The 14,072-nt window shown below is 36.9% G+C and overlaps 1 protein-coding gene across 1 annotated transcript in view; it reads right to left on the bottom strand.

Annotated features, from left to right (window-relative positions):
• LOC110203323 (ceruloplasmin-like) overlaps positions 1–14,072 on the bottom strand; it is a 52,083-nt gene that overhangs the window by 2,412 nt on the left and 35,599 nt on the right. The window contains exons 14-18 of the mRNA XM_078147655.1: positions 11,491–11,619; positions 10,343–10,449; positions 8,924–9,140; positions 5,475–5,614; positions 3,887–4,049 (exon numbers count right to left, since the gene is read on the bottom strand). Coding sequence (XP_078003781.1) covers positions 3,887–4,049; positions 5,475–5,614; positions 8,924–9,140; positions 10,343–10,449; positions 11,491–11,619 — 756 coding nt within the window. The remainder of the gene's footprint in view (positions 1–3,886; positions 4,050–5,474; positions 5,615–8,923; positions 9,141–10,342; positions 10,450–11,490; positions 11,620–14,072) is intronic.

Raw genomic sequence — 14,072 nt, 5'->3', positions numbered from 1 at the left:
CCAGGAATATTGTAGTCAAATTTCAGACCTCCAAGGTGAAGGAGTAAATATTGCAAGCAGCCAGAAAGAAACAATTTAAGTACTATGGAGTCACAGTCAGGATAACATAAAATTTAGCAGCTTCTACATTAAAAGATCAAAGGGCTTGGAATATGATATTCAGGAGACAAAAAGGCTAGAATAACAACCAAGAATTACCCACCCAGCAAAACTGAATATAATCCTTAATGTGGATAAATGGATATTTGATGAAATAGAGGACTTCTGAGCATTCCTGATGAAGAGATCAGAGCTGAATTGAAAAACTTACTTTCAAATACAAGACTCAAGAGAAGCATAAAAAGGTAAGCAGAAAAGAGAAATCATGAGAGAAAAGGAGATGTAGAATGAGGTAAATTATTTCTCATAAATGAGGTGCAATGAAGGAAAAGGTGGAAAAGGGGGGCGCATATGACCCTTACTCTCATTGAAATTGGCTCAAAAAGTCAGTGACATAAACATTCAGTTGGGTATAGAAATTTATCTTACCCCACAGAAAAGTAGGAGAGGAAAGGGATAAGAAAAGTGTGGGGGGGTGCTGATAGAAGGGAAGGCAGATTGGGGGAGGTGATAGCAAAAAACAAAACACTTTAAAAAATGAACAGGGTGAAAAGAGAGAGAGTAGGTAAATTGAGAAAACAGGATGGAGGGAAAAACAGTAATCAACTGTGAATAAAATTTTACAACAAGTTTCTTTGATAAAAGCCTCATTTCTCAAATATATAAAGAACTGCATCAATTACATAAAAATAAGAGCCATTCCCCAACTAATAAATGGTCAAAGGATATGAACAAGCAGTTTTCAGACAAAGTAATCAAAGGTATCTATAGTCATATAAAAATGCTCTAAATCACTATTGATTAGAAAAAATGCAAATTAAAAAAACTCTGAGGTACCACCCCACACCTATAAGATTGGTTGATATGACAGAAAAGTAAAATGACAAATGTTGGAGGGGATGTGGGAAAATTGAGACACTGATGCACTGTTGGTGAAGTTGTATATTGATTCTATCATTCTGGAGAGCAATTTGGAGCTATGCCCAAAGGACTATAAAATCATGCATACCTTTTGATCCAGCAACACCACTGCTAGGTCTGTATCCCAAAAATATATTTTTTTTAAAAAAGGAAAAGAGCCTATATATACAAAAATGTTTATAGCAACTCTTCTTGTGGAAGCAAAGAATTAAAAATGGAAGGGATTTCCATGAGGGATGGCTCAATAAACTGTGGTATATGATTGTGATGGAATACTATTGTACTATAAGAAATGATCAGCAAGATGCTCTTAGAAAAACCTGGAAAGACTTACATGAACTGATGCAAAATGAAATGAGCAGAACCAGGAAAACATTGCCCACAGTAACAGCAATACTATAAGATTATCAAATGTGAATAACTTAGCTCTTCTCAGCAATACAATGATCCAAGACAACTCTGAAGGACTTATGATGAAAAAGCTATCTATCTTCAGAAAAAGAATTGATGGAGTCTGAATGCAGTTTGAAGCATATTTTTAAACTTTCTTTATTTTTACTTGGTTGTTTTCTTTGGTCTGTGTCTTCTTTCATAACATGACTAAGATGGCAATATGATTTACATGACTACACATGTATAGCCTATATTAAAATGCCTGACTTTTCAATGAGGGGGGGTAGGAGGGAGAGGGAGAATTTGGAGCTCAAAATTTTTAAAATGAATGTTAAAAGTTTCTTTTGTATGTAGTTGGGGGAAAAATAAAAATATTAAGTAATATAAAAGAGTATTATCTTCCCCAACTCTAGACTGATTGGATTATTGATCCATGTATTGACAGTGTCCTAGACTTACCTACCTGTCCTCTATTCCATTCAAGGGGAAACCCCTCTTCTATTGTTCAGATGTCATCCTATGATACCTATCTTACCTGCTCCCACTCAAAAAAATCAAAACTAATCTGTTGCCAAGACCTATCAATTTTAGCTTGCAACATCACTTCTCAACCCTTCTTAATTCTAGTGCCTTGTCTCTATTGATTATTTCCTATTTATCCTGTATATAGATTGTTTGTACATATTTGTTTACTTGTCTCCCCTAATAAATTGTGAGTTCCTTGAGAGCAGGGACTGTCTTGTACCTCCTTTTATATCCCCAACACCGAACACTGCATCTGGAACATAGTAAGTGCATAATCAATGTTTATTGACTGACTGACAGAAGAGATTCACCCTCATATTCAATATTTATTTCTGGGAGGAGTCCCACTGATTCCTTGACAAATGGGATGGTGAATGTTAGTCAATTATTTTGGCATGTTAACCCCAAACTGTACATATATGTGTGTGTATGTGTACATATATATACATATATATATATACATATATATACATATATATATATTCTTCAAGATTGTTATATTATTGTGATTTTTTTGGGCTAGAGAGTCATGTTGGAGTGAAGGGAGCAACTATGCTAGTTTGGACATCCTCTCTCTCTCTCTCTCTCTCTCTCTCCCCTTCCCTCCCTCTTCCTCCTCTTTCTGAATCTGTCTCTCTGTTTCTTTCTATCTCTCTGGACTCTGACAGAAATTGCTTGGATACTAGATTATTGTTAAATTAAATATTTTTTCCCTAGAAGCTATCCCCAAAATGAAGAGGACGTTACTAATAGCTTTTCTTTGATAAGAATTTAACTGACGCCACACAGAGTAAGTATCAAAGGAGTGATTGGAGTCCAGGACCTCTGTGTCATTGTTTCTTCCTCTGCTTCCCATTTTCTGTAATGGGCTAGGTGAAGAAATTCCACTCCATCTCAATGGTGGCATTATCCATCAAGGATAGGCCAGCTTTCAGTGGGTATGAATTCTGGACTTGAAATGTGGAGCCCTGGTTTCCCATCTCAGCTCTGGCATTCACTACTTGTATGGCCCCAGGCATTCAGTTAAATTCTATGGACTTGTTTCCTCTTCTTCCAAACAGTAATAGAAATAGTTGCACTCTACCCACTTTGCAGGCTTGTGAGGAAAGCATTTCACAAACCTAAAATGATGGATTCTCCTCCTCATAATGAATATTAATATTATATGGGCTGGGAAATGGAATCTGGGTGGAGTCTTCGCACCATACATAGCTCCTTTCTTTTAGCCATCCTACTCCTATCATCTCTTGAGAAGACCTCCGTCATCCATCCCAAAGTGAGCAGTCTGATTCCAGTTCCCCAATTGTCTTCCATCCAGAAAATTACTTTGCAAAGCTGGGTGTCGTGCCAAACCTGATTCCCCATGAATAGGTGATGCAGACAGTTTCTATACTGCCTGCCTGACTTCAGATAAGACCAATCTAGAAATAAATATAGTACCCACTTGAACCCTCTTATATAAACAGGGACTATAAAAGAAACAGATTCCAAAAGTCAAAACAATAAATATTAGTCATGGGTTTATGGTTATGGTGTCTCAGTGATGTATTATACACTTTAAAAAATAACTAGCAGGAGGTAGATTCAGGTACCAGATTCAGAGTTAGAGCACCTGGGTTCAAATCTGCTTCTGTTTATTTACCTCTGTTACCCTGGGCAATTCACTTCTGCTTTTCCACATTTGTAAAATAAGGGTGTTGGACTATATGCCCTTTAACACATCCCTTCCAGTTCTATACCTGTTTGAACAATGGCTAACACTACAGTTCCTGATATTAGGTAAAGAATGACTACTTTAGATTTCATCAAAGAAAAAAAAAGCTTATCTATCTTTACAAGACAGTCACTTGGGAGGATCTCTCAACAAGATGTTCCTTCTTACCTTCTATAGATACATTAAGCTGCCACGGTCATAAGAACTTTCATCAAGCCCCTTAATAACCCTTACCTTCTCTCGGTAAAACAGTGTAGGTGCTTTCCATTCCAGCACCAATGTGTTCACTAAGATGACAGTGAAATAACCAAGTCCCGACATTTTTTGGATACATTTGAACAGTTTTGAATGTTCCAGGAACAAGGTCGTAAACATCTGAGCGAAAAAATCCAGCATCCTGAATGAGAAAGGTGAAATAATATCAGTGTATTTACTTGAGGTAATTCAGGTAGTTGCATAATTTATAACCTGACAACTTGTAATTATCAATCAGAGCTGCTCAAATACAGGTTTAATTAAGGTCCATGTGGCCCTGGGTACTTGAATTTTTATAGGCACTTTGGAAGATACATTTTTAAAAGAGTGTCAGATTTTGTGAGGAAAGAAAATCTTGAAAAGTTCATTCCTTTCATTTTATGGGAAAACAAAGATTGACATTAACATGACTATCTCTTTGGGTATATACTGTGCTTAATTTTCAAGGTCCTGATTAATCTGAACCTACCTTATGACCCCTCCTACTCCTCAACACAAATGCTAATTCCATCAGACCATTCATTTCACTTTCCTTGGAATGTGGTATATCCTGGGGTTCCCTTTTCCATCTCTTTGCTCATTTTCCATTGAACTGGGGTTTCCTTGTCCCTCTTTCTGTCTTCTTACCCTCATTCAAATTCTATCCATTTTTCAAAGTCCAGCTCACCTCCCTTCCTCTCAGAGAACTACTCCAACTCTCATTAATCTCTCTTTCCTCTGAACTCCTATCATATACATACTGTCTACTACACAATTCAGAACTTAATTTTGTCCCATCTACTATTGTCTGGTAATTTTCTTGTGCGTAATGAATCTTGTCTCTTCAACTAGATTGTTAGCATCTCATGACATCTCATGTCTTTTCATTGCTCCAGCGTTCTTCTCTTTAATTTGATTTTGACTTATTTAATTTTATATAGCAGCTAGCATAGTGCTTAGCGAATAGTAGGTACTCTATAAATATTTAATTGCTGATTAACTGATTAAGGAGGACTTGGTTCAAATCCTACAATTGAAACTTACTACCCAGATGATGGTGGGCAAATCAATGAAGCTCCTTGAACCCCAGTTTCCTCATCTATAAAATGAGTGGGTCTGGGCATGATGGCATATGACTGTAATCCCTGATACTGGGGAGGTTGAGAAGATCAGTGGATTGCTTAAGCTTTGGAACTCTGTGTGCAGTAAGACTAGCATCAATACAGTGAATGCCCTGGAACCAGAGGACGCCAGGCTGCCTAAGGAAGAGTGAATCAGGCCAGTTAGAAACGAAGCAAAGTTTCCATGATGATCATGGTTCAGGGGCCTGTGAATGGTCACTACTCGTCCAGCCTTGGATAGCTAGGACAACTCAGTGTCTAATAAATAAATTAAATAATTTTAAAAAATTAAATGACTGATTGAATAAGTAAATAAAATGAGAGAAACTGGACTAGATGTCTTTTGAGGTCCCTTCTAGTTTTAGAGCCATGATCTTATGTATCATTTTACAATTCCCCACAAGTCCATCCATGAATTCACAAAGCACCAGAAAAAAAAATTAATCTGTGGCAGACTAAGTGTGTACCTTATATCTGAAGCTGTGGCCATGGAAGTGAGCTGTGTGGACATCTATATTACTCCCCAAGCCAATCAAATACCAGTTCACTGTATCTCCAACATGCATAATCAGACCTTGGTTGTTTCCATAAAGTCTTCCATTAATTGCTGAGAGACAAAAAGCATCATCAGATATTTTAAAAAAAAGGATTTGAAATGATAGGACATTTTCTAAATATAGTCAATAACTAAGAAGCAGTAAAGATTCTAAAGAAGGATAACTAGTCCTTCTAAAGTAATCGATCCATTTGTTCATTTAAAAAAAAAGCTTCTACTACTAGAGTTTTCATTACTAAAGAAAGCAAAACAAAAGCTGTTTTAGCATTGCCTTTTTAACTTTGATTTCTTATGAAAAAGAACCTTCGCTTATATTCTCTGTTCATTAGGAAGGATGCTAAGATAAGGATATGTAAGATTTCAGCAGCTAAGTAACTCCTGGAGCGGGAATTATCTCCAGTAATACAGATCACAATCTGGCTAAGGTTAGGGAGTGTGGGTGTATGTATATCTACAAATGTATACACACATACACATATGACATACATGTATATACATATAGAAACATGTATATTTGTATAGATACACATGCGTGTCTATGCATCAATAACTAGTTGGTGCAGGGAAATAGTTAGTAAAGGAACAACTATAGGGATTGAGGAAGGCCTTAACTGTCGAAGGTGGCATTGTCGCTAAGCTCTGAGGGGAGTGAGGGATTTTTTTGACTTGTCCAAGGTCACGTAGCTAGTAAGTGTCAAGTGTTTGGTCTGAGGCCGCATTTGAACTCAGGGCCTCCTGACTCTGGGGCCGGTGCTCTATCCACTGCGCCACCTAGCTGCCCCAAGGGGGAGTAAGGGATTCTAAGACACAGCAGTGAGGGCAGAGAGCATTCTCAGCATGGAAGTGAGTTAGTGCAAAGGCACAGTGGTGGGACAGGGGATGTTATAGGAGGGGAAAAGCAAGCAGGACAGTTTGGTACTATCGTAGAGTCTGTGAGTAAGAATTACGTGAAATCAGGCAGGGGAAATAGGCTAAAGCTGGATTATGAAGGATTTAAAATACTAAACAAAGGAGATTGTAGTTTATTCTATCTACCTATCTATCTGTCTGTCTGTCTATCTATCCATCCATTCATCTAGCTATCCATCCATCTATCTATCTATCTATCTATCTATCTATCTATCTATCTATCTATTTATCTATCTACCTGTCTGTCTGTCTGTCTGTCTATCCATCCATTCCTCTAGCTATCCATCCATCCATCCATCTATCTATCTATCTATCTATCTATCTATCTATCTATCTATCTATCTATCTATCTATCCATCTGTCTGTTTGCCTATCTATCCATCCATTCATCTAGCTATCCATCCATCCATCTCTCTATCTATCTATCCATCCATTCATCTATTTATCTATCTATCCATCTATCTATCTGTCTATCTATCTATCTATCTATCTATCTATCTGTCTGTCTGTCTGTCTGTCTGTCTATCTATCTATCCATCCATCTATCTATCTGCTTATCTATTGTCTATTTTTCTCTCTATCTACCTATTTTTCTATATCTATCTATCTATCTATCTATCTATCTATCTATCTATCTACCTACCTACTTACCTATCTATTTTTCTGTATCTATTTCTATCTACCTACCTATCTATCTGTCTGCCTGTCTGCCTATCTACTGTCTATCTCAGTCTATTTTCTATCGCTATCTAACTACCTGTTTATTTCTCTCTTTCTCTCTACCTACCCCTCTATTTCTGTCTGTCTGTCTTTCTGCTTATCTATTCCTTGTATATCTCTGTCTATTTTTCTATCTCTATCTACCTACCTATTTTTCTATATCTATAAGTCTATTTCTATCTACCTATCTGCCTGTCTACCTACCTACTGCCTATGTTTTTATCTGTATATTTTCTATCTCTATCTACCTATTTGTCTATCTCTGTCTATTTTCATCGATCTATCTATCTATCTATCTATCTATCTATCTATCTACCTATCTCTCTATTTTTCTGTATCCATTTCTTTCTATCTGTCTATCTGCCATCTTTCTCTCTTTGTCTATTTTCTATCTTTCTCTCTCTTTCTATCTACCTACCTACTTCTCTATTTCTATATTTCTGCTTATCTACTATTTATCTATTTCTGTCTATTTTTCTATCTTTATCTATCTATCTACCTATTTTTCTATATCTATATGTCTATATCTATCTATCTATCTATCTATCTATCTATCTATCTATCTATCTATCTATATATCTTCTATCTATCTATCTGCCTGTCTGCCTATCTACTGTCTATCTATCTGTCCATTTTCTATCTACCTACCTGTCTATCTTCATCTATCTATCTATCTATCTATCTATCTATCTATCTATCTACCTACCTCCCTCTATTTTTTTCTCTCTTTCTCTCTGTCTCTCTACCTACCTTTCTATCTATCTCTCTTTCTATCTCTATCTACCTATCTTCCTTTTTACCTACCTATCTACCTACCTACCTGTCAATTTGTCTGTCTGTCTCTCTAAGATACAAGGTGATCTGGGAGATATAGTTCTGACCTTGGGGTCAGGAAGGCCCTTGGTACAAGGCTTGTCTCTGATCTACACTGGCAATGTGACCATGGGCCTCTCAGTGCTTCCAAGCCACACTCTGAGAAGATAAATTCTAGAAGAGTTGCCAAATTCTAGAAGAGCTTCCTTCACTGGGAGTCCTCTATACTAACTAAAAATCCCGGTCTGTGTGCATTTAAACATTTCTGTTTATACATGTATTGACATACTCAATAAGTAATCAAGGATAATTTTCAATTTCCATTTATATTGTTGACCTGTAATGTCAGCATTCATTATCATGTAGCACTCAGTTTCTGCTATTTAAAATTGGAAACCTATTGGTCTATATCTCTGAGATAAGGTATTTTGTATACATGACTGAATTTCTCCATGTGTGCATCTATACGCATATTTAATTTTCTACCTATATATACATAATATATGTATACACATGTATATGCATATACAAATATAAAATCTTTCAGCAGTTTCAAAACAGTATTAGAATGTAATTCCAACTAATATGAAATGGAAACAGAATGTATGTTTAGTTCAATTTTAAATGTATAATCTTAACTTTTAAAATAGAAGCTCAAAGTTGTAACTGGTTAATGCTTCCTCATTCCTATTTGGATGATTCCATTTGGGATCCTGGCATATTCCCCTCTGAAAGGAGTCGGGCCTCCTATTAAGTTGGATGATCATATGAGGGAGGAAATATGATTCTGCATTTGCAGTTATATTTCTATAGAAAGACCTTCCAATTTTCTGTGGTTCTAGATCCTCAGTTTCCCTTTATAAAGCAAACTGAGAGTTGGCTATTGTTGACCACATCGGCTCTGAGACACAGTATTACCATGCATTTGGTTGCTTAAAATAAATTCCGGATCTTCTTTTTTTACTTCCTCTGGATGTGGAGAATACTTTTTGATGTTTTCATCAAAGTACCAGGATTCATTCTCATTAAAAATAATAAAAGAAAGAACTAGGTTAAGAACATGGCTAGCAGCAGAGTTCTTGGTGGCGTTTTGGCGACATACTATCAAAGTTCCAATTAATCCACTGTAGAAATCCTGAAAACACAAATCAGATCAAGACACTGAATTATAGACTATGATAGCAACTAACTCTAATGGTAAGAATTTCCTAACATCAAGAAGGCAGTTAGATGGTTCAATGGAAAAAGGGTTCTCAAAAGGTTGTCAAAGACCTGAGTTCAACCCTCTTTCTTCCTCACCCCATCCAATTCCCTCCCCGCAACCCTTAGAACTATTTGTATGACTTTGGGTAAGTTGTTTAACCTCTACCTGCTTCAGTTTCCTTTTTTTGTAAAGTGGGGATACTAATAGCATCTCCCTCACAGGGTTGTTGTGAGGATGAAATGAAAATAACATTTGTAAAGCACTTAGCGCAATGGTATGCATTTAATAAATGTTTGCTCCCTTCCTTCCAAGGGCATCAAAGGAAATCTAACTAGATCTAGCTGAGCAACAAGGCCTATGTATTTAGCATTTGAAATTCTGTAGCTGAAGCAGAGTAACACAATGTGAAGACATTTTAGATTGCACAATTGAAAAGAGAATTAAACATTTCTCATTAGGCATATTTTTTAATGGAATCAACTCTAATTCTGAGATTTTGAATTCATTCATTCCCCAGTCAATCAACAAACATATATTAAGAGCCTACTATGTGGGATAAAAAAGATGAAATAGTCCCCGATCCCAGGGGACAATTTATGGGTTCTTGGGAATCATAGTATGATTATTGCATTCTATCTTTGAAAAACACAAGCCTTTTTTGGTGCTATTCAAAAGAGGAGATGAGAGTGGTTTGTTAGCACAGGAAATTTACATAGAATTGGGCTTTTCTTTTTGGTCTTTTTGAGATTGGCTCTCCTTGTCCCAATCAGGCTGACTGTTCAGTGGTGATTCATGGACCTGGTCCTATTGTTGATCAGTATGGAAGCCTTGACCAGCTCCATTACCAACTGGGCTGGTATGGTCCTCCTTCTGGAGGCTCCTGGTTCTGAGAGAGCTTACATACTAGTACCAGGTATAATGTGCATGCCTGAAGGACCCTACTGCATCTCAGAACTCCTGAACTCAGGCAATCCACCAGCCTCAGCCTGCTCACTAGCTGAGATTACAGGCATGGGCCAGCACATCTGGCTTTGACTAGATTTTTTTTTTTAAGAACCACCACACTTTCCTTGTATCACAAGTCTGCTATATTAAAAAATATCATGAAAACAGTCACGTGATGGACAGCTTACCTTAACTGGATTCACAGTTGAGTAGTAAACCCAGGGTATGCAAACAGAGCCATTTTTGGTAGGCCCAGATCTTTCAGGGATTTTCCACCTATATGTTCTTATTTCCCCTGTTGAGGAAAATATATTCTACTTAATTTGTTTCAATTCAACAGCTATTTATTGAGTACCTGCAATATATTTAATTGCCTGGGATGTTTTCCCTCTTCCCCTCTACCTTATACAATTCTTCTTTTCCTTCAAACCACAGCTCAATCACCACCTTCTACGTGAATCCTTTCCAATCCTTCCACCTGGTAGTACTCTTCCTCTGAAACTACCTTGTAGTTAATTACTTAGTTTTTATCTTCTTCCTCACCTACCACTCACTGGCTTATATTGATAGAGAAATCTGTTTGCAAATCTAATTATAAGTAGATGCAAATTTGCAAAGCATTTGAAAAAAATACCATCCACACATAATTTCTGACATTTACTCCTCTCAAATTCTCTGGACAAGGTATCTTCCTTGAGAATGTTTTACATTACCAGAAGTGTTGGTTTGTGAGGTTTTTTTTTAATTTCTTAACCTGCAGTTAAGAACACTTGAAACTAATCTTGTCTCAGATACTTTCTAGCTGTGTGACCCTGGGTAAGTCACTTAACCTCTGTCTGCCTCAGTTTTCTTTTCTGTAAAATGGGATAATAATAGCATCTGATTCCCAGGGTTGTTATGAGGATGAAATAAACATTATATAAATGCTAGCTATTATTATTAATGTTCATCTGACCTTCATATTATAAGATTTTTGTGGGGTATAATACTCTTCATAAATCATCCTTGCCTCAAGTAAGGTTCTATTTCACATCACATCCGAGGTGACCCTGGGTTCTCAAAGAATTGTAAGGTAAATACAAACTCTGGCAGATCCTCACAGACTGGAAAGGTTCAAGAATGGGCCTATTGATGAGCCAGACTGGCTGAATTGGAGAGGTCCATTAACAGGGGAACCAAAGCCCCTTAGAGACTCTCAGAGACCATTTAATAAATCAGAACAAGTTTATGATTTCTTTTTGCTAGAAAGCAGTCCTTGCACAGAAGAAATCACAGCCCCATTAAGCATTCAAGAAAGACTCCTTATCCTAGATGATTTCTCTCCCCAAGTAATTACCTGGTTTTGTTGGAGTAACAGTAGAATAATCTGTTTTCACTCCATGAGCATGTATGGAATAAGACCTGTTGGCTGTGTTTTTAAAGACAATTGTAACTGTATCCCTAATGTTTACCTGAATTAGTGGGCCTAGTAGGAGTAAACAAAAAGATACATTAGTATTATTTCACTTAAAATATAAATATTAAGTCATCTACCCTCCCAAACATAAGCATAGTGATTTTCATCAGTTATCTTTTTATTTAACTACAGCACCTTTGGATACCACAAGCCTTCCCCTTCTCCTCACAAAGTGAGTTCTCAAAAAAGTCTAGTCCAGGATTGTAAGCAAATGTCTTATTGCTACATTTCTTAATTTTGTTAAATATCTTTGCTATGAACTAATTATATACTCTGGCTGATAAGTAAAAGCAAGAACATTGGTGGGGGCTCATGAACAGTGTTTTCTTTTGTGCTAGTACAGAACCACAGAGTACCCTGACCTGGCATAGCCTTGTCAAAGGCACCTACTCTATGAAGGGGTTTTTTTTTGGGGGGGGTAGTGGTTTTAGGTCCCTCATAAAATATTAAAAAAGTTTTTTGCAAAGTGGTAAGGTTTGGGTTGAGAGGTTTGGGGAGTTTGGGTGGGAACTGTAAGCCTACCAAACTGACGCAGCAAATAAAAAGTTCATGGTTGGTTTATAAAGCATGGCTTTCAGCTGCTTTCATGACTTTGGTGACCTAGATTCCAGAACATCATCTTTAGAACAATGGCCTCTGTAAGAACCATTTGATACATCAGATTATGGCATTCCTGGGAGTTTAAAATTTGAGCCAGTTCCTTTTTCTTTTCTTTCCTAATGAACCAAATGAAAATCTCATGACAAGGGGCCAAGGGATAGGAGGAAAGAGGAATATTTTTTCTTCATCTTTCTGTCCTATCAAAAATGTGATAGCCCGCAACAATTGCTGATGAACAGAATTCCCATCATAGCACTGAAGAGACAAGATGGTTTAGTAGGACAAATTGAAGAATTCGAAGTCAGGGACCCTAGCTCTGAGTCTTGGCCCTGATATTTAGGATTATAGATTGAGAGGTAGAAGGAATGTTAGCCATCACGTAGTCCAACCTGCTGCTTTTACAGATGAGGAACCTGGCCTATGGAGGTGACGTGACTTATCCTACATCACAGATAATAAGTACCAGCACCCATGGCCTCTGATTCTCAAACAAATATTCTTGCAAGCTGTGTGACCATGGGGAAATCAATGAATCTCTCTGAGTTGCACTTTCTCTATTTGTTTCTTAAGATTGTTGTAGGGGAAATATTTTTGTTTTGGCAACATGGCATAGTACTGGACTTGTGAGAGGGAGACACACAAAGACACTTTTCAAATCTAACCTCTTAAACTTACTAGCCATAAGTCTTAGTTTCCTCCTCTGTAAAATGGGTACAACTTGTAATACCTCCATAAGAAGATTGTGATGAGACTTGAATGAAGCAATGTCTCTTCCATGCATTGCAAATTTTAATGCACTATACAAGGCAATTGTTATTAGATGTTTATTTTATGTTCTCCTTGCTTACCAGGAGCTCTATGGTTAAAGCCTGCTAATGAATATGGTTCTGGGTAATACTGAGCTAGATTTGGTGCATCTGGCTAGGAATACTGACAAAATGGTTTCAGAGGAGACTGGACACTAAATAAGACCTTTCCCTACATTAGCACAGGATTTAGACTCTAGAAGCAGGAGTTCTCTGTATGGTGTCTCTAAGCAGGCCTTCTACTTCTTGACACAATGCACAGAATGCTGGTCTTGGAGTTAAGAAAACACAAGTTGGAATCCTGGCTCCAGACACTGACTAGATACATGACCATAGACAATTCATTTGACCTCTGTCTACCTCAGTTTCCTCACCTGTAAAATGGGAATGATGATGATATCACCTACCTCCCAGGGTTTCTTGCAAGGATCAAATGAGATAAAATATATAAAGTGTTTCGCAACATTAAAATTCTATAGAAATATTAGCTATTGTTATTATCATTTTCTGATTTCCCCAACTGCTAATTTCTTTTTTTCTAAAGTGCCATATAATTTAACTATCTGCATATATTTGTACTTATTTACTTTATATTTATAACATATATATTTCCACATATACTCATCACCCTTATTTGAATGCAAACTCTTTGCTAACGGGGATTTTTTCGTTCTTTGTACTTATGTCTCTAGTACTCCTAAGAGACACTTGCTGACTGACCAATCGATTAGTACTTTTAAATTTCAATCAAATAAAATTTCCTTGACATTTTTTTCTGTTCCTTTCCATCAGCAGACTACCCTGCTATGCATGCTAAGCATCTTCTTGTCTTTGCAGCATAAAGTAATGTAACAATCTCAAAGAATTGTAAAGTCTAGAAGTATATTGGGTTATCTATAATGTTAGTCTTGGTCCAAACTATTATAACGATTAACAAATATTGTAATCTTTAAGACCAAGTAAAATCCTACAGAATAGCCAGAGATAAACATCTAGGTGCTCCTCACTAAGAATGCTCAGGTCCTCCTGATTTTAGGACAGGTACTGTACCCACTG

This window comes from Phascolarctos cinereus, unplaced genomic scaffold (assembly GCF_003287225.1).
Source record: "Phascolarctos cinereus isolate Bilbo 61053 unplaced genomic scaffold, phaCin_HiC Scaffold_7;HRSCAF=346, whole genome shotgun sequence".
NCBI lineage: Eukaryota > Metazoa > Chordata > Mammalia > Diprotodontia > Phascolarctidae > Phascolarctos > Phascolarctos cinereus.
Note: the sequence above shows the minus strand (reverse complement) of the source record. Positions and strands in the feature narration are given on the sequence as shown.